The 20,152-nt window shown below is 37.0% G+C and overlaps 5 protein-coding genes across 5 annotated transcripts in view; 2 read left to right on the top strand and 3 right to left on the bottom strand.

The window, feature by feature from the left end:
* Window positions 1-257, bottom strand: part of LOC111458044 — a 7,683-nt gene extending 7,426 nt beyond the window's left edge. Inside the window, exon 1 of the mRNA XM_023100541.1 lies at window positions 39-257. The gene's annotated coding sequence lies outside the window, so the exon portion shown is untranslated. The remainder of the gene's footprint in view (window positions 1-38) is intronic.
* Window positions 258-1,171: 914 nt separating this feature from the next.
* Window positions 1,172-5,557, bottom strand: LOC111458048 (proteasome subunit alpha type-6-like). Its single transcript, XM_023100546.1, has 9 exons — window positions 5,332-5,557; window positions 4,368-4,462; window positions 4,199-4,280; window positions 3,599-3,695; window positions 3,117-3,175; window positions 2,909-2,991; window positions 2,308-2,403; window positions 1,991-2,050; window positions 1,172-1,474 (listed from the first exon to the last, which is right to left on the bottom strand). Exons 1-9 carry the CDS (start codon window positions 5,405-5,407, stop codon window positions 1,382-1,384), a joined length of 741 nt encoding a protein of 246 aa, XP_022956314.1. The 5' UTR covers window positions 5,408-5,557; the 3' UTR covers window positions 1,172-1,381.
* A 3,332-nt stretch (window positions 5,558-8,889) lies between these two features.
* On the top strand, window positions 8,890-10,022 carry LOC111457786. The gene is made up of 4 exons (XM_023100183.1): window positions 8,890-9,013; window positions 9,110-9,188; window positions 9,281-9,633; window positions 9,719-10,022. The coding sequence occupies exons 1-4, from the start codon at window positions 9,008-9,010 to the stop codon at window positions 9,839-9,841; spliced, it is 561 nt and encodes a 186-aa protein (XP_022955951.1). The 5' UTR covers window positions 8,890-9,007; the 3' UTR covers window positions 9,842-10,022.
* A 786-nt stretch (window positions 10,023-10,808) lies between these two features.
* On the top strand, window positions 10,809-11,893 carry LOC111457720 (sm-like protein LSM1B). The gene is made up of 5 exons (XM_023100088.1): window positions 10,809-10,909; window positions 10,993-11,061; window positions 11,141-11,256; window positions 11,339-11,401; window positions 11,750-11,893. The coding sequence occupies exons 1-5, from the start codon at window positions 10,849-10,851 to the stop codon at window positions 11,828-11,830; spliced, it is 390 nt and encodes a 129-aa protein (XP_022955856.1). The 5' UTR covers window positions 10,809-10,848; the 3' UTR covers window positions 11,831-11,893.
* Window positions 11,894-13,992: 2,099 nt separating this feature from the next.
* On the bottom strand, window positions 13,993-16,501 carry LOC111457719 (exocyst complex component EXO70A1-like). The gene has a single exon (XM_023100087.1). The coding sequence runs from the start codon at window positions 16,271-16,273 to the stop codon at window positions 14,435-14,437; it is 1,839 nt and encodes a 612-aa protein (XP_022955855.1). The 5' UTR covers window positions 16,274-16,501; the 3' UTR covers window positions 13,993-14,434.
* Window positions 16,502-20,152: the final 3,651 nt, after the last annotated feature.

The following is a 20,152-nucleotide window of genomic DNA, read 5'->3' as shown; positions in this document are numbered from 1 at the left end:
CAAAAAAAAAAAAAAAAAAAAAAACTACGATTGTTCACCGGAGTTGGCAAGTGTATTGGCTTGTGCCAGAATCGAAATCTTTGCGTCTCTGTGGGTGTTCAAAGAAAATAATAGGCCTCGGCAACGATTTGCAAGTTTATGCTGTGAAGAATTAAGGTTTAGGGGTTTCGATGGCTGCTTCTCCTCAGCAGTTCTAAATTGATTCGTGAGGAAGCAAAAATTGGCACTTTCTTAGTTTCGTAACAAAAATATCTCAATTACACGCGGCGATGTTTTTTTTTCTTAATTTTCCAAAGTAAACGCGGCAATTCTAGAATGAACCAAACCCACGTTGGAGGTGAACGTTTCTAGTAAATGCAACTCTACAAAATAATGTTTATATTTCTTTTTTGTTTTTCTAAAAATCAATAAATTCAACAATATCAATACTTCCCCAACCAAAAAAAAACAATTATTAAAGCATGTGTATATATATATATATATATATATATAACAAACTAATGGATTTAAATATGAATTTCTTTTTAGTTGTTTGGTTTCTTAATAAATAATAAATAGTAGAAAATTATTTTCATCCATATGCTATTATTATCGTAAACAGTCGCGTAAAAAAAAAACTTTCTAAGAAATGTTTTCACAAATCGAGAATATATTAATCCAAATTAATAGATTATTAAAAAAATAAAAATAAATAAAAAATAAAAAAAGAAAGAAGCTCCAGTCTCATGGGCATGATAGTAGTATGGTTTGAATAATGAAAGTCTCACATCTACTAATTTAGGGAATAATATGGATTTATGGTTTGGAGGATGAAAGTCTCACATCTGCTAATTTAGGGAATAATATGGATTTATGGTTTGGAGGATGAAAGTCTCACATCTGCTAATTTAGGGAATGATATGAAAGTCTCACATATGCTAATTTAGGGAATGATATGGGTTTATAATTAAGGATAGTCTCTCTATTGGTTGAAGGCCTTTTGGGGAAGCTCAAAGCTTGGTTTGAGGCCTATTGCTTATGCTCAAAGGGCACAATATCATACCATGGATAGTCGTGTTCGTCTAACATAGTCAATTATATTTCTATGTATAAAATTAAAAAAATAATAATGATAAATTTTTTTAAAAAAAGAAATGCGTATTTTGAATATTGGCAAACATATATATGAATATGATAAATGAAATTGTGGGGGATATAATAATATATTGGATGAGCAACACATCATACATTAAAAAAAAAAATCCAAGACATCAAATACAAAAAGGCAGAAATTGAGAAGAACAGTCTCTGCAACTAAGATGGGAAGCAAATGCTCTAAACAAACAACAATCTGATACAAAAAGGAGCTTTCAACAACATTTCGCCTCCAATCTGGTTCCATTCAGTCACGTTCACTTATTGAAGTCAGATGTTCGTCGACCTCCTCGGTTGTCAACACTCTAAACACAGGATTTCCTTGCCTCACCACTCCTACCTGTTTGTGTCAAAGTGTTCAACCTCTAATTACTCGTGTTTGTACAACAATTTACTAACTCATAACTCAGAAATTTTTTGGAATATCAAGTAATCTATGTGATCTTACAAATGGAGTGATAATTGGAGCTAATAGAAGTTGTCAGAGAAACGTTTCGAATGACCTTAAACTATGGTTTAGATCTAGGACTTAAATGCAGATTTCGACAAATATATATCATCAAAATCATACAAGCCTGTTAAAATTGCTAAATTAGTTTTAAACCAGTAACGACTCTACAATTGAGTTATATCACATTATTATTTGTATTTGTATTCACATGGTCAACAATTGTAACCTCCTTTCTATTTTTTTTTTTAACATTTCCTTACCATTAAAGGAAACAGAAGACTTCTCCCCAGTACAGTATCAAACCCTTCGTCTATAAAACGATAGAAATTCTGCTCTATGGTATTAAGACTACCATCACATTATCACTCTATTGTAATTAAAAAGGACAAGTGAGAGTATCAGAACCTCAATTTCATTTGCCTTGAAGTCCTCTTGCAGAACCGATTGGAGGGCTGAAATTGCAGTCTGCAAATGGAAAAATAACAATGTTGGACGAGGCATATACATAAAACAAAAGACAAGAACCCACGCGTGTACAAACTCGTTATAATTTTTAGGTTTTGCTGTGAGTCATGTAAAGTTTGAAAGAAAGCAACATTGAACTGTATTTTCTCTTCATAGATAAGTAAAGACAAGCATCCATGTGAGAGCAAGGATCCTAAATCATTACAATTATTAGGCTTTGATGTGTATCAGTAAAGTTCGAAAGAAGCACATCCGACCTGTACTGTCTCTTCATAGGTGAACTCTGGATCGTTCTTCATTTTCTTTTCCAAGAAATTGATTGATTCCTGCTCTTTTAATCCAGCACTCGTAGCCTAAACACATTGGAAAATAACGTGTTGAGCATAGTGATGAAATACCAAATTCAAAAACACCATGGAAATTTTCAATGAAGTTAAAAAAGGAATTAAAATGAAAAATAGAGACCAACTTTAGAGAATATGCACTCTATACATGAATATCTTCGAGAGAACCGTGAAGATACACTCATGATATCTGATGCTACTATGATATTATATATAAATTCAGCCATAACTAATGTCTAATGTACAAAACAATCCACATGAAAAACATCTAGCAACTATTGCACTTGAAGTGGAGCAAGAGTTTGCAATACATTGACACAAATTTGATGCTTAAAATATATTTTCAAGCTCACACAGAACTGGGGGGGTAGTTGGAGTAAAAGAAGCTTAATCTCAAAATCATAGATAATTAACTATTCCAGGTTGGCAACTGGAATAGAAAAATGTAAATATTTCAAAATGGAGTCCCTCCTAAAATATTGACCATAAAAGTAAATATATTAACTATACAAACCTTGTGACCAAAAAAATGACCAGCTGGATCACATTTGTAGAGACAAGGTCCAAACTCATCATCAATACCTAAAACCATAGCAACTGATGCACACGAATGAAAGTAGCAAAAGATTAAAAATTATGGTTAGATCACTTTTATTGTCCATAAAGTCAAAGGATGAAATCTAAAATATAATGCAACACCAAAACCGGAGAAGAAAACATACCTACTCCAAGTGGTCTCATATAGGCGTGCTGAGTATAGATTTGCGATTTATCAGCTATCCTGCCAACCAACAATACAGCCCAAGAAAGTTAAAGAAGCCAAAGTTTTAATTCCCATGGTAACAAATTACACACAATTGTAGTGACTGCATAATATATATATCGATATGTACGAAGAAAATAACTGAAAGCAATAGCCATGATGGAAAAGAGATGTATGCAAAGAGCTGCTACATTGTGCATGCATAGAAGACAATATCACAACACAAAAAGAAATATACATAAATTAAATTTCAAGTCATAAATTCACAATATCCAGAACAAGATTCTGGATAATTGAATAATAAACTACAGTCAGTAAGCAACATGTGGAGCTATTCTTTGCTCTACAATCCAGAATTCATATGATTGAACAGACTGTTTGCCTGCGTGGTATATAATTAAAACAATAATCGTGTAGTATAGTATGAAATAAATATGGTACCATTTAGCTAATACATCCACCGGCATCTCATATCCATATCTAAAACGAAACTCAGCTGCTTCACTCCTTGCTTGCTGAACCAAGGTTCTGGCATCAGCTGACAACCGTATAAAAATCATATCAGCGGCCACTCATCCTAAAGAACCACTGGAAAGACCCCCAATGAGGTAAGCGCTAAAATCTATGGTGAATTAATAAATTGACTGAAAATCAAATGAATAGCAGAGGGTGAATATAAAATGTGCATCAAATAGTTTAAAGTCATATGTAGGTATGCCTAAATCAACAATATCATTTTGTTTAACTTTTTCTTTTGGATGTCAGAACAGCTGATTCTGTTAAATTTCTCAACTAACAACTAAGCAATATCTAGGAAAGGGTTCTGCTACTGCAACATCGTGTATAGAGATCACATCTGTACATCACCATACCATGCTACATTATGATTCACCATTAGCTAAAAGCAATCCTATATAGCATACTCTGCATGCCATAACTGATTTCAGTTGCGTAGTAGGTATTATGAACAAATAAGTCCCCTCCCCCTCTCATAAATTATAATATATCTGTAAGTAAACCTGAAAAGGCAAAGAGAAATACCTGTCAAGCCTGTTGCTAACAACCCAAGGTACTTTGTTATAGGGAAAAGATGTGAGACACTTGATTGATCCAGAAGCTTATCCTGCATTGAATTTCCAAATTTACACATTCAGCATCGCTAATTAATAGAGATGCAAAGTCCTCTCAGGGTCAAACCAATTGTACTCACCGGAACCTTCTTTTGGGTCACCACACAAACTGAATCTTTACCCCGAACACCAATAGAAGTAATTCCAGCAGCCTTTACAGCCTTAAATGCATATTCTGTTTCCCATTACAATAAATAAATAAATAATCACTAGAGTTGTGAGGACACAGTATGATCCCCAAATTGATAGGTTAATCTTACTGACTGAAAGACCACTAGAGAAAGATTAGATTGACATCTATTGAGAATATATTGAATGAAAAAATTTACCTCGACTCAAGGCATAAGCTTTAACGAAAAGTAGTGTGATATATCATGGAATCATAGTAAAAGTTTCCAGGTTTCCATGGATTAGAATTCATGAAATAAACTAATTGACGAGCCTAGAATGAGTGATATTGAAAATAAAAATATGTAATTGAATTCATCCATGGTTAACAGCTTAAACGTTTGACCAGTGGAATTTGACAACATCCAAATCGCCCAAACCTAGATGTATCTGTGCATAAATAATGAAAACGAAATATATATTGAAGCTTAGAAACAATTTAAAGAGGAAGCAGGATTAAGACGTTCCATGTAAGACTTCAAAAAAACAAATAGCTCAAACATTCTGTAGTTGTAGAGTTCGAATCTGTTAAACAAAATGAGCTACGAATTCGTATTGGAACTAAGAAGAACGCAAACAAAAGGCTACAATTCAATCCAAAGACTCTCGTCATCTCAAAATTAAATCCAATCCACACAACAGTTACAATCAACTTTTCGCTATCAAATTCGATCCATCCTGCACTTCTTCCTCCAGATTCGTTAGCAATTCGAAAGGGATTCGAGCTCATTTCGAAGAACAACGCGAAATAACCATTTCCAAAGACACCCTAAATGATCATGAACGCCACAAAAGAGAATCTAAAGAGCAAAACAAATGACTGCAACGGCAAGAAGTAAGATACGATCAAGATATTGAGAGAGGAAATGTACGTACCAACTTGAAATAGACGGCCTTCGGGTGAAAAAATTGTGATGTGACGATCGTATCCACCTCCACTTCCACGACTCATGACTTAGGGCTTAACTTCTTCCGATTCTTCTCTTGCAGAGTTTCAGTGAAATTGATGAACAAGTAGAACGAGTGATAAAAGGAGAAGCTATGTTAACAAAGCTTTCTCCCCAAGAATACTCCTATGAACACATCACCAGTAGTTAGTTTTCTTGTTTGGAAGAAAAGCTAACTGAGTGAGAACGGCGTCGTTTCATTTTCAATTCTCTTAGCTTAATAGTTAACTTTCATATCAAGCTTCTTTCATCAACTCAACTCTCAACGATACTGTCCACTTTGAGCATAAGCTCTTCTGACTTTACTTTGGACTTTTCTAAAATACCTCGTACCAATGAAGATAATATTCTTTAATTATAAACTCATGATCATTCTTTAAATTAGCCGACGTGGGACTTTCATCCAACACAGATGTCAAACTTATCTCTTGCAAGTGAGTTTACAAAATAAAGCATCGTCGAGATGAATCAGTCAAGAAATACAAGCTTCATTTGGATGCAATTTGACAGGTCTTGAGGTATGTTAAAAGTAAAATCATATACGATCTTTTGTACACAAAAAAAGCGAAGATTACAAGCTAGTTGGATACTATGATTCTAACTATGTAGAAGACCACGATACTCGAAGTTCAACCACTGGGTATGTGTTTAAGACCATAATACTCGAAGTTCAACTACTGGGTATGTGTTTAGGACCATGATACTCGAAGTTCAACCACTGGGTATGTGTTTAAGACCATGATACTCGAAGTTCAACCACTGGGTATGAGTTTAAGCTCGGTTCGAAAACAATTTCTCGGTGCAACAAAAGACAACCAATAGTATCATTGCCAATATTTCTCTTTGAATTTTCTCTTTCCTATTCTTTGTGTTCATCTTGATCGAGTATGTGCGTTGTTGAGCTATTAGCTATTCTAACAACTGGTATCGATCCTAACAAGTGGGACGTGAGTACTGAAAAATTATCAATATGGCTACCCATTTTGGGATACTCTCACCATTAACTAACTCAGATTTACGATTACAATAGCTTCGATAAACCTATTTTATAAGAACGATGCATACCTATAACTCATTTTGGAGTTATGAAACCAAAAACCCTTCATTCACATTGATTCAAGGGTATACAGAAACACAACATTCATTCAAAACATGTTTTTGAGTGGAACATCCAAACTTAGCCATGTGAATGCCAAAAGTAGCACCAAATTAGAAGGCTCTAACTTCAAGTATGAGTACCCCGAAACACTATACAAACCCAATACTCGAATCTGTAAAGTCAAAGATGTTTAACGTATAAGCAATGACAACATGAGATATCTTATAAACATGATTCAAAAACAAAACAGACCGATGTTTGACTCCCATCTCGATTCAAGAACAAAATGTTCGTTGCTGTAGAGAACTCACTCGAATTTGATTGTAGCGATTTCGAAGCTCGATCGGGTTTGAAATTTGGGATTGAAAAATGGGAAAGGATTATAATAAAGGGCCGACATAAGCTTTGAGTGGAAGCATGTACGCAATCGTATTATCTCGTAGTTGTAGAAAGGGTTCCACATTCATCTCTCATATGTCCCTCAAATACTCGTGCATTATTTCCTTGTTAGCTTTTCAAGTACAATTTTAGGTTTTCAAGAACTCTACCACGTGTTTCAAATACAAACAAACTCAATTCCCATTTCTTTTAATTATTTAATTAATATGTGGTTCTACATTTTTCACCTAATGTTCTTTTATGAAAAAAAAAGTAAATAAATATTTGTTTTGAACTTTTATAAACGTTTTAAAACAACTCGCCAGCCATGAAGCTGAAATCGCTAGTAATTACTGGTCAGCTATACGGTGGTGAATTCGTTCCCGGGCCTTGTACACACCGCCCGTCACACTATGGGAGCTGGTCATGCCCGAATTTGTCCGCTTTGACCTGTTAGATATCTTTGTGTAATCTCATGGTTTTAGTACACGTATGCTATGGAGAGGTTTTCATACCCTTATAAGGTTAGTTTCGTTCCCCTCTCTAATTAATGTGGGATCTCACAATCTACCCTTGTGGGCCAGCGTACTCACTAGTACATCGTCGGTGTTTGACTTTGATTCCATTTGTAACAACTCAATCTCATCGCTAGTCGATATTGTCCGATTTGGCCTTCGTTCCCCTCTCTAATTAATGTGGGATCTCACAATCTACCCTTGTGGGCCAGCGTACTCACTAGTACATTGTCGGTGTTTGACTTTGATTCCATTTGTAACAACCCAAGCTCATCGCTAGTCGATATTGTCCAATTTGGCCTTCGTTCCCCTCTCTAATTAATGTGGGATCTCACAATCTACCCTTGTGGGCCAGCGTACTCACTAGTACATCGTCGGTGTTTGACTTTGATTCCATTTGTAACAACCCAAGCTCATCGCTAGTCGATATTGTCCGATTTGGCCTTCGTTCCCCTCTCTAATTAATGTGGGATCTCACAATCTACCCTTGTGGGCCAGCGTACTCACTAGTACATCGTCGGTGTTTGACTTTGATTCCATTTGTAACAACCCAAGCTCATCGCTAGTCGATATTGTCCGATTTGGCCTTCGTTCCCCTCTCTAATTAATGTGGGATCTCACAATCTACCCTTGTGGGCCAGCGTACTCACTAGTACATCGTCGGTGTTTGACTTTGATTCCATTTGTAACAACCCAATCTCATCGTTAGTCGATATTGTCCGTTTTGGCCTGTTATGTATCGTCGTCAACTTTAAGGTTTTAAAACGTGTCTGCCAGAGATAAGTCTCTACACCCTTACAAAGAAATGTTTTGTTCCCCTCTCCAACCAAGGTGGATCTCACAATCCACCCACATTGGATGCCAGCGTACTTATAAGCACACTGTCAGTGTCTGGCTTTAATACCATTTGTAACAACCCAAGTTCATCTCTAGTAGATATTGTTCCGTTTTGACCCGTTACGTATCGTCGCCAAGCTCACGGTTTTAAAATGCGTCTGATAAAGAGAAGTTTCCATGTCCCTCTAAAGAATGTTTCGTTCCTCTCTCCAACCAATGTGGGATCTCACAATCCACCCTCTTTGAGAGCCCAGCATCTCTTTAATACACAACCCAATGTCGGGCTCTAATACCATTTATAATAACCCAAGCCCACCGTTGGTAGATATTGTCCACTTTAGCCCGTTACGTATCATCGTCAACCTCACGGTTTTAAAACTTGTCTACTAAGGAAAAGTTTCCACACCCTTATAAGAAATGATTCGTTCCCTTCTTCAACCAATGTGAGATCTGACAAAAAGTAGCTAGCAATGATTCAGAACAATGTAACAATATTCAGACCTCACTAAGTGATTGTCGCACTATTTCCGAGTAAGAGATTTATACTTAAAAATTTTGAAACGTTTATAAAATATCAAACATATAAATAATTTTTAAATAAAGGGTCCATTAAACTATGGTATAAAACACCAATAGAAATAAAACAAGCCCATCTCTCTCTTTTCAGCTAATTGGCTCTCTAATTGAGGTTTTGCCTTTAAAGTTAACCCCCAAAGGCTTCTCCACCATTAGAGACTAGCTTTGAAGGACCCCTCAAAGGCCTCTCCTTTGCAAAAATGAAGGTAAATTTTAAACAAATTTGCATGTTCTTTTCTTTTTCTTCTTCTATTTTTTGCTAATTAGCCCTTCAATTTTGATCATTTTATTTTTGGTTTCAGTTCTTGAGTTGGATGCAAAGTAATAAACTCCATGGAAGAGTAAAATTTCAGAACAAATCATCAAATTCAAACCCTTCAAGTAATTGCACTAAACTTTTGTTTTTTTTTTTTTGTTATGAACTCACCATTATTTTACATGTATGATCATGATCTTTCATGAACAATAATCAGTTGAGCAACCTGAAGAAACCAGCCCCTCTTTGCCTCTTGGCTTGCTAGCAATTGGAACTTTTGGCAACAATGTGTTAAGAACGAACAAGACCGATGTTGAAAACGTCGTCGTCGATGCTCGGTCTCCAGGGAAAGAAATGGAAGACGTTGAGCTGAGGGAGATTGATGATGAAATGAAAGAGAAGATTGGTTTAATCATTGGGGATGATGAGAAACATAATCCCAAATCCATTGTTAGGAGATCTGTTTCATTTCTTATCAAGAAGGTCTTTGTCTGTGGCGGAAGTGGTTTTGCACCGCCGCCGCCACCGCCGAACTTCATAGATACACCGCAAGATGCAACGATGAAGAAGGTACGTAAACAACTGATATCAATGTATAATGTCTTAACGAGTATATTAGGTCGAGTTATAGTTGGTGATCAGTAATAATGTGCAGATATTGAGGATGATGCTTCACAAGAAAATTTACCCTAAGAGTTCTTCACAAACAGCTTCATTGAAGAGATTCATAAAGGAGAAAGAGAGGAGAGATAAGAGAAATGAAGAAGAAGAACGATGATTGTAATGTAAATAATTGAGGGTCAAAATGGATTCAATAATGTAAGCTAGAGAATTGAAATTTGAATGGCCAATAGCCATAAACCCACATGATCTTGTTTCCCTTTTTAACAATTGTCCCAAAAGCTGATGATGTATTGAATCTTCTTGATCTTATATATTTTACCCGATTTTTAATTATAGATATCGGGTTCCTCAAATGCACATAAACTAGTATAATTTTTAAGAATTTGACTAAGAATTCAAATGTTTATTTATATTCTAATTGGTGTACGTGAAATCAAATTAACCTGAAATAAAAAAGAAACTATAATATTTTACTCTCTTTTTTTTTGTGATTTTAAGTTTCATATTAGTTAATCGAGACAAACTCACTTAGCCAGTTGAATCGAAACAAGATACACATAATATAATACAAAAGTAATCAATCTCGTTTTTTAAAACTTGAAAGTTTTTAAACTTTGATTTTAAAATATAGACAAAAGTAGACTTGACGAACAATCTAGAAAACTAACCTTAAATTTGAGTTTGATTAAATGATGAGGAATTTTAAGACATCATTGATATGATTAGAAGAAACTATACGATGTAAGTATGTTCAAAATAATGGATGACACAAACTTTTGATCAACCCAATTCAACCTAACCGTGGGTACGATTATAAACTAATTTGGATTAAATTGGGTTCAAATAGATAAAAACCTTATGAATTTGTTTGATTTCTCCGTCCCCAAAACCTAGATTTGGTTGAACACAACCAATTTGGAGTTATTATGGTTGGATGAAAGTCCCACATCCGCTAAATTAGGGAATAACTGTGGGTTTATAATAAGGAATACTATCTCGTAAGGCCTTTTGGAAAACCCAAAGTAAACCTATGAGAGCTTATGCTCGGGGGAGACAACTCTTTAAAATAAATTTTAAATAAATAAATAAATATTTTACCAACTACCTACAAAAGGTATGAGTGGGGTTTGTGTAGTTTTGATTAATTCACAGTCAATCATCATGGTTCCGTCAGTCCACGAATACATCTTCGGAACTCCCTGCATCGGCTCATATCTTGACCGTAACCACATCCTCCCTTCTCCAAATTCTTGCCTGTTCTTTCCACTCAAGATTCAATCTTCTTGTTTTGGTTTCATTGTGCAGGGAAACTACTGATACTGCTTCTTGATGGGCGATGTATCATTGGCACTATGTGTGCCTTCGATCAACATGGCATATCTCATCCCCTCATCTATGTATATCAATTCATGCAAATTCATGGGATTTATAGTACATATGTGTGTGTGTGCAGGGAATTTTGTTGTTGAGAGTGCGTTTGAAAGAATTGTTGCTGAGAATCAGTATTGTGATAAGCCCATGGGTTTGCTTGTAGTTCGAGGGGATAATGCTATGTTTATTGGGGAGATGGTAATCTCATTTCTCTCCTAATTCATTCATTTCTACTTCCAATTCAATCCTTGATTCTATGTACTTTGTTTATCTGCCTCAGGACCTCAGCTTCCCAGAACTTCCTCCCCATATCACTGCTGTCTCGCTACCTCAGATTCTAATTGTAACTCTCTCTCTCCCTTTTCTTACCTTTTTTTTCTTGCATTCATGAGCAAATTCTTGGTCAAGATAGTAGATGACATGATCCACGTGGGTGTAAAAGATCGAGTGGGATTTGTAAGTTTGGTTATAGCAAGGTCTTGCTAGTAAGTGTTCTTGTTTCTATTGTTAGGTTGGGTAGTCGTCGTTTATGGTGTTTCAATCACCTTTCAATGGCTCTCTTTCCCTCGGGGAGTGGGTTAGCCTCCAAGAATGCTTGTTTCCATGTCATTGGGGGCCTAAGAATTCTACATGTACTTCTTTGCTATTTCTACTCGATTTGGTCTTAAAAGTCTGGCTGGGATGGACGCAGGCTAGGAAAGCAGAGTTGGAGTCATCAGCGCTTAAAAGAACCTTGAAGAAATGGATGGAGGAACTGCTTGATGGTGTTTGATTGGTTGGAAAGAACCTTGGAGGAAACACCATGTCCAATTTCCCTCCCTTATATTCTCTATTTCAATCAATTACAGTGGAATTAGCCGTCTTTATTTCCTTTTGAAAAAGCATCACTACCATTAGTCCACAAATTAAGACTTTCCAACTCAAAACCATCCAAATTCAAGGCAAAGTGGCCAATAACCGGTCGCTTTAGAGGAGCCTTTTGTAACTAATAAAGCAAGACTAAGTGTCCACTGAGTCACCGAAGTAGAAATGATAGATCTATCAAATCCAAGAATTAACTGTTGGTTACGTGGGATAGGCCTATAATGTATCCATCAATCATGGTAACAACCAAATAAATTATTCAATGAAACTTCTCGAACGTGACTATCTCGTAATAACTGTTGGATGTACTTCTAAATACTTTTATAGATAATATCTCATACATCTAATAATGCAAAACTATCCGTTAGACTGGGTCAATTTTCGTGAATAATTTCTAAACAAAAGTTTTTCCCTAAGAGCTTGCTCTAGAAATAATGGGAGACATCAACGAACAGCTGTTGTCAAAAACAAAAATGGCAGACAGTCTCATGTGCTAATGAAGCCAAATCCTAAGGCTCAAAATTGCAGGTGCCTAACTCACCCATTTGCAAAACTGCCAGAATACTTTTTATAGGAAATCCAAAAAAGATGAGAGCATACATAGATGACTGTACCATCACCATCATTACAGTTCATTAACAAAATATTCTTTTTCCTTATGTTAGCAAACAGTATTAAAGTGGGAATTGAAGGAATCTACCAGAACAGCCAGAGAATGTGTAATCCGAATCAAGGATGCCTATATTTGATGGTGCACAATGATGGAAACACATTTTAGATTTCTGGGCAGTTGAAAAAGTTGATGCACAAATGCCAAGCTAAAGAGTAAAAACAAAGACCATGTATACTCAATGCACACTACATTTCTACGGTTCAAGTTCATATAACAAATGCCCCTACAGATATGACCAAATTCAGTAAGAAATAAAAATAGTTATTGATCTACATCTCCATTAATATGATGAACTTTTAGTAGAACAAAGGATAAAAATAAATAAAGTAGATTAGGACCAAAAAAAAAAAAGGACAATATGTGTTCATTGTAGAGATATAAAGGTAATTAATATACAATTTAAAATATGATCTATTATACTCACGAGAGTACAAAGAAATGAGTGGAAAAAAACTACTAAATTGTCGACCTAAGCATGGTTTTACTTGTCAAGGCATTACTTGTCTATCTAAAGGTAGTATGTTCCAACACTCACCTCTTGAAACTTTGGTAAGAAAATAATCGAAAAGAACAATCAGAGTTAGGCAGACACATGACTGATGAGAATCCAGGCAGGTGACTGAGTGAGACTAGGGAGAGACTTCCACTCTCAATTTCAAAGGAAAAAAAGTTGCTCTGTATTTAATGTGTCCTTTCTTGTCTGAAAATATTGTTCCTATTTGTATATCATGTTTATCTCTGTTCAATAAACTAGGTGTCTACATCATAACATATATATGTATATGTAAATAAGACTGAATCAGAACTAAGAACTAAAAAAACTAATAATCTGCAAATTAACATAATGAAGTAATACCAAAGTCGGTTCAGTCAGTCAACTGAAAAGCAGATTGCCCTCAGTTTTAAGGCTATTAGGTAATCTGATCGGAAAGGCGATTTAATGTCCCCAGGTTTTTGGGCACCAATTGAGTTTAAGTAAAGCACTTAAAGCCCCTACAATACACTTTTTACCCACAATGAATGGCAAGTAACAGTCCTCCAGAATAATGAAAGAAACAGAAACAATTCACTGAAAAGCTATGGCTGGCTAAATGAGAAATGGCTTAGCAGTATACAAGCATTGTAGTACAGTCTGCAACCACATCAAAGGATTTTGAATAGTGTCTGAAGTTCCAGCCAACTAGTGTCTAATGTGGAACTATTTGCTAACAGATTCGAAATCTGGAACTTAACTAAAACAGTCAACATCGCTGAGATCAGTTGCTATGTTTTGGGTTCAAAGCAGGGATGTTACTTTATGCTCTTCATTTGCTATTTATAAAGGCTTCCAAAGTTTCATCAATTGAATAGAAACTATGTGATAGACATCTAAAATTGTTTTGGAAAAGAGGGAAAATGGTAGACTGAAAGATTATCAGTGACTGTGTCTCCACATTAGAACAAAAATACAGCATGGTGCAGAACAAAAAAAACAACATGGTGCAGTCGACTTGAATGCTTAGAAGGAGACAGCCAAATAATTTAGATGTGCAAAATAAGAAATGAAAAGCAAACAAAGAACAATTCCAATATGAACAAAAAATTTAGAAAAAAATGTGGTAAGAAAACAAGTAACATGCTTACAAGGCAGGAGAATTCAGGCCGAGGATGTGGCTCCATTGGAAAAATAAAGCAGATCAGTTGCAGAACAGGGTCACTCCCAATACTAGAATGATGAACGACGAAGCTTCATAGTGGATGACGAGAAAGAAGGCAACCACCATATCATCCCAAAAACTCCACCAAAAATTGAAAGAATTTGAGTAACTTGAAAATGGAGTAGCATGCTATTTCTATCTATCAGTGGGATCTCCTTCTCAAGTTATGGGTTACTGAGCAACCCTCAAAGAAATCCAAGATGGCATTTTCCAGTTCCTCGACCGAGTACTTGATGTAATTTTCCGGGTGCTTTCCACTCTCTATGTGGTGGCCATGGAGGCCAAGAAACGACCTGTAAGCTGGGATCAACTTTTCAGTTATGGATATGCGAAGCTCCTCCCTCAGCTGAGAGTCTGGTATCAACCATGCTGATTGTGTCCTGTGAACCTCCTCAAACATGGCATTGAAAGTCTTGAATCTTTCTCTAATAAGGCTCTTTGCGGGGCCGGAAGACAAGCTCCCGCCCACATTCAACCCTTCGTTTCGCAGGCAATACAGCACATTCACCCACGTTGTTCTCTCGTAGTTTGTCGCCGCCCGTCGGAACTTCCCGGTCAGCCTTTTCAGATAAACGTCTCCGATCATTTCTCGCAATTCTGGGGATAATTTTATCTTCTGAACAATGTAATGAACGTTGTTCATAATGAATAGGTGAGCTAGAGAAGGGTCTCTGTAGTGCCTGGACTTTCCCTCCAAATTGAACTGCAGAACCACGATGCTCCATATAAGATGGAGCGCTAATGGCGTTTTACCCTCTAGCTCAGCGAAGTCCATATCTGGGGTTGTGGGGTCGGCCGAGTACCTCGAGCCCGTCGATGGTTTGGACACGATGAGCTCGTCTAACGTCACTTTGTAGTCCGAAATCAGACTCACATAGTTCATTACATACCTTGTCAACGGATGAAGCGTCCCACCGGGAACCGGCTGCAGAGACGGATCTCGCATCACCGCGTTTTCAAACTCCGACAAAGTCCCTCTGACGGCCTCCGCCAACCGCGACAATATCTCCGCCGTCTGAATCCGAATATATTCCGCTGATTTTGAATCGAATATCACATCGATGTCAGGAATCAAATCCGTTAAGGCATCGTGGAGGTCTAGAATCTTGAACAGCTTCTCCGGCGATCTGCGGCTTATACTGATCGCTTCGGCGAAATTAAACAACTGAACCACGGGGCCCTTTACAGTCTCCATGAAACAAGCATCGTCTATGGCTGTCCCTATGCCGTAAAAGATTTGCTCGCAGAGCTTCTTCTCACTGGCAAACAAGGTCCTAATAGAAACCTTTGCTGCTTTAATCCACCTTCTGATCTTCATCTCCAGCTCATTCCAGTCCAGCCTCTGGATATCTCCAATGCTCAGTTTCTCAATTCCGAGACGTCGGAAGCTGGAGTCGAAGGTGGACTTTCGCACACTGCCATAGACTTGGATACACTCGCGCAGGTACCCCGCCGTAATCATCCGCTCAGCAATACTTCGTAGATCGATAATCGCATCGGAAGGTATCAGATCAATTTCACGAATACTACTCATCGCCCGATAGCTCGATCGGCCACTTGACCCAAACCTTGGACTGCTAGTGCTACTTAAATCAAGCTGAACTTCCTGCGAATCCGCTTCCTCGTCGTTTTCATCCTCGAATACACAACTCTCAGTAGTGGACATAGAGCGAGAAGAGGAACTCGGATCAGTAAGCGACTCAACCTCGATTGGAGTGGTATGACTAGACAGAATGTAACGGAACTCATCCTCAAGCCTGGCCATGGCGATCTGCATAGTGGAATCGACTTTGTTCTGATCGTCGGAAATGGAAGCCGACGACATAGACCTCTGGATTTCATCGACGGCCTGCAAGTATCGGTCGATCTCTTCCCTATCTGAGTCAAAAATCATCTTATCCTTCAGTTCCTCCGGCGCAGCTGAGTCCCAGCGTAGAATAATCTCCTCGGGCGCTTGTGAAAGTTGATGAGACGGCTCCATCAACAAACAAGAACACAAAAATTGATTCGAAAGAAGGATATGGGTAGCGAGTGTTGAGCGGATGGAGTGAGAGGTCCTTCTGTTTCAGCGGGCAATGAAAGGACAGCTATGGCGGAAGCTTTTGTCGTGAAGCGAGTGATGATTGGGAAAGAAGAAGAGGAGGAGGAGGAGGAGGAGGTAGCGCTTGTGGACTTTATTTTGACTTTCTTACTGCCCTCTAAATTATTCTTTTTTTTTTTCTTTCTTTTTTTGTGTAATTTTTTAAAACAACCCATCTTTTTTTCCACTTTAATTATGAACAATTATTGGATCCAACATATATTTTTCTTAATTTATTAACAATAATAGATTTGCAAATCAATGGTGCTTCAGACAAATGTATTATATATTTCATTTTTCATATGCTTTTATATATTTTTTAATTATTATTTCAACAAATAAATTATTCTTATGGTTAATATTTGGGTTTTTGTAATCGGCTAAAAAAATTTTACTAAAATTATATAAAAATATAAATATAAATAAATAGGATAGGATAGGATATTTCAACCCTAACCCTCGACCAGAATAACCCGCATAAAGCTCATAATTCAACCCAACCACAAGTGGGTTAACTCATAATTCAACCCAACCACAAGTGAGTTAACCTTTATAGAGCTCATAGCTCAACTCAACCACAAGTGGGTTAACCCGCATAGAGCTCGTAACTCAACTCAAACCACAAGTGGATTAACCTGCATAGAGCTCGTAACTCAACTCAACCACAAGTGGGTTAACCCACATAGAGCTCCTAAACTCAACTCAACCACAAGTGAGTTAACCCGCATAGAGTTCATAACTCAACTCAACCACAAGTGGGTTAACCCACATAGAGCTCATAACTCCACTCAACCACAAGTGGGGTGGGTCGTCCAATTGTTCTTTGTTTTAATTGTTTAAAAGAATCTTACTTAATCTCCACAAGTATGATATTGTCCACTCTGAGCGTAACTTCTTGATTTTACTTTGGGCTTCTCCAAAAGGCCTCGTATCGAGATGTATTCATTTATTTATAAATTCACGATCATTCTCTAAATTAGTCGATGTGGGTCCCACTCCCAACAATCCTCCATACGAACGTCATAACGCATTACTAACATCAGTCATCTCTGTCAATGTTCATGATTTTTATAATAATTTTAAAAGTGTTGAACTCATACAGATATTTATTTTGCTCTTGAATTTCAAAGATGTCAGAAAATATCACCTTTTTTTTTTTTTTTCAAAAAGAAAACAGAGCAACTTTTTAAGAAAGGGGTGGAGCTTAGACTACCTTCTGGGCTTTTTGGGTATTCTGTGGGCCCATAGACTCTAAGTGGGAACTGACTCATCTTCCAATTATTGCCAGCCATGGGCTCACTGTTCTGGCCCATCATTTAATTAATGGGCCATATTATGAAGCCCATATTGATTCTCAAAATACTCTCTTTCTATCTATTGCCACGTGTCAAAATAAAGTCGTCAATTTTCCAAAATATTTTATTTTTTTTATTTGATTTGTTATATTTTAATGAGGTAGATAATAATAATAATAATGATAATATTTTTGTTTATTTGAAAAGTAAATAAAAAAAATAAAACAAGGGCCTAGAAAGTTCCAAACGTCACAGTTTATACTAAGATCCTTATTACCTGTATTGGCCACAAAACAAAAACTGCTTTGGTTAATTTTTTAATTATGAATTTAATGATATTAATTAAGGATCTGACAGGTTAGACTGACATCCACGTGGACGCATGCTCGCACGTGCATGTAGAGTGACAGTTAATACGCCACATAAAATAAAATAAATAATTAATTATTTAATAATTGGATACTTAGAGCCTTATGAGCTGGAAAATATTTAGTTAAGAGCGTCGGTTAATTACGATTCTCGAGAAGATGAGACAACCTCTTCATTCCCATCATTCTCCTCCATTAAATATTCTTTAAATATCCATTTTAATTTACTATTATACATAATTTGTTCCTAAATCATATTTTTATTTTAAATTTTATAAATTTATTATTTCATATAGCATTAGGTCGATACTTCTCCATATTATGAGTACTGTAGGAGACATTTCTATTTAGAATTACTACTGCTTTCAACATATGATTAATATTCTGAGGATTAATAGGCAACTCAAATCGTACATTCGATTCTTTTTTGTTGTTTGATAAAAATTGGATTGAAAAATAAAGGAATTTATGGACCAATCTCATCGTATCCATCTCTATAAAGACAGAGAATCCATCCATGTCTCGATCGTATTACTAAAAATTACGACGGTCGGTTTTTGGAAGGCTGTGCAAAGGTTGGTTGGTTCACAGCTAATGGTGGGGCTTAAGGCTATGAAATGAAGCTAATATGGACACGATTTTATATTAATTAAGGGAAGTTTAGGGTATCGAAGACGTTTGGGAAAATATTAATATTAATAATAATGACAAAATTATTAATTATTAATTATTAATTTATTGTGGTTTGTACAAAAAGATTTGCAGATTCTAATAATTTGGGGTCCAGCTGTAATGTGCATCCACTTCAGCCTTTATGATTCAACGCAGATTACTGTGTCTGAGTTGGCAATCTGACACCAACAATATTTACTAATCTCACTGAACTCGTCTTATTGGGCTTTCAGCCTCGCTTTTCTCTTTTGGGCCTTTTTTTTCACTGGGCCCTTTTCACTCATTGTCTTCTCTATGGGCCGATGTATGGACCGCAACGGAATCGAAAAACGTAGGGAGTCGGGCGAAGAAGACGAACCCATCGGATCTGGGTCGGACTCAAACCCACAACCCACTACAATTCACTGATTCGGCCCAATTTCTCGAACCCAGCCTCGGAGTGTACCTGCATCCATTCATTCGTCTGCGGCTCGATGTTTAAACCGAGCATTCGGCCCAGCCCACACAAGCAGCCCAAGCGCCTGCAGCAATGTGACCCGCCTCGCCTGCAGCCCTTGAACCGAGGCCCCATCGCCCTATCAGCCTACATCGCAGCAATGTGACCCACTTGCCTGCGTCAGCGCCCCGAACCCGCACCTCAAGCCGGGAGATAAGTTGCGACCTGCCTCACTCCCATTGCCCACGTGTCGAGCTGCAGCAAAAAGAATCCCTCAGCTTCACACCTGGGTTCGGTTCAACTCGGCCCAGTCCTTCGACTCAAACACTGCTCGGAGTCTCGGTTTAACAAATTGGACACCGTACCCTACGTTTTTTACCCTCTCAAGGCCGACTTCGACCCTAATTAAGGTAATTAAGGTCCATACCGTATCCTATTTCATAATTTCAAATTTTAATTTTGAATGGTAAAATACTAACTAAAGGAGCAGGATCACCTAATAACAAACGAACCCCGACGATATTTGGAGTAGCTTTCGAAGAACGGGAGCTAACGTATATTAATTTAGGGAGAATGCCGGCCAAGACCAATCAAGTAAGTGGGCGTACTATAGATTAGCCACGTACTTGCTTGATGTATGACCACACGTGCCTAGTGGCACCGACACGTGTCCTTTATGCTTTATACTTATGACATACGACGTATGATCTATGATGTATGATGACTTGTATGAGTCTTATGATGATGTACGATTATGTTTGATGATGTGTTATGATAATTATGACATGTTTCGATAGCGTTGTGCTAACGATGTATGATGATAACGATGACAATACATGTTGTTATTTCCTTAATATGACGTAATTTTCCATATTAAGTTGAGATGCATGTTGTGAATGTCATATTGCATTATGTTGATGATTCGGCCTAAGACACAACCCTAAAGAAATGTTATTTACGAGGTTAAGATGGAAAACTAATCCACATATATTACTATTAGTAATATAAC

Source organism: Cucurbita moschata, unplaced genomic scaffold (genome assembly GCF_002738365.1).
Source record: "Cucurbita moschata cultivar Rifu unplaced genomic scaffold, Cmos_1.0 Cmo_Scf00020, whole genome shotgun sequence".
Taxonomy (NCBI): Eukaryota; Viridiplantae; Streptophyta; class Magnoliopsida; order Cucurbitales; family Cucurbitaceae; genus Cucurbita; species Cucurbita moschata.
This window is presented reverse-complemented; position numbering and strand designations above follow the sequence as displayed.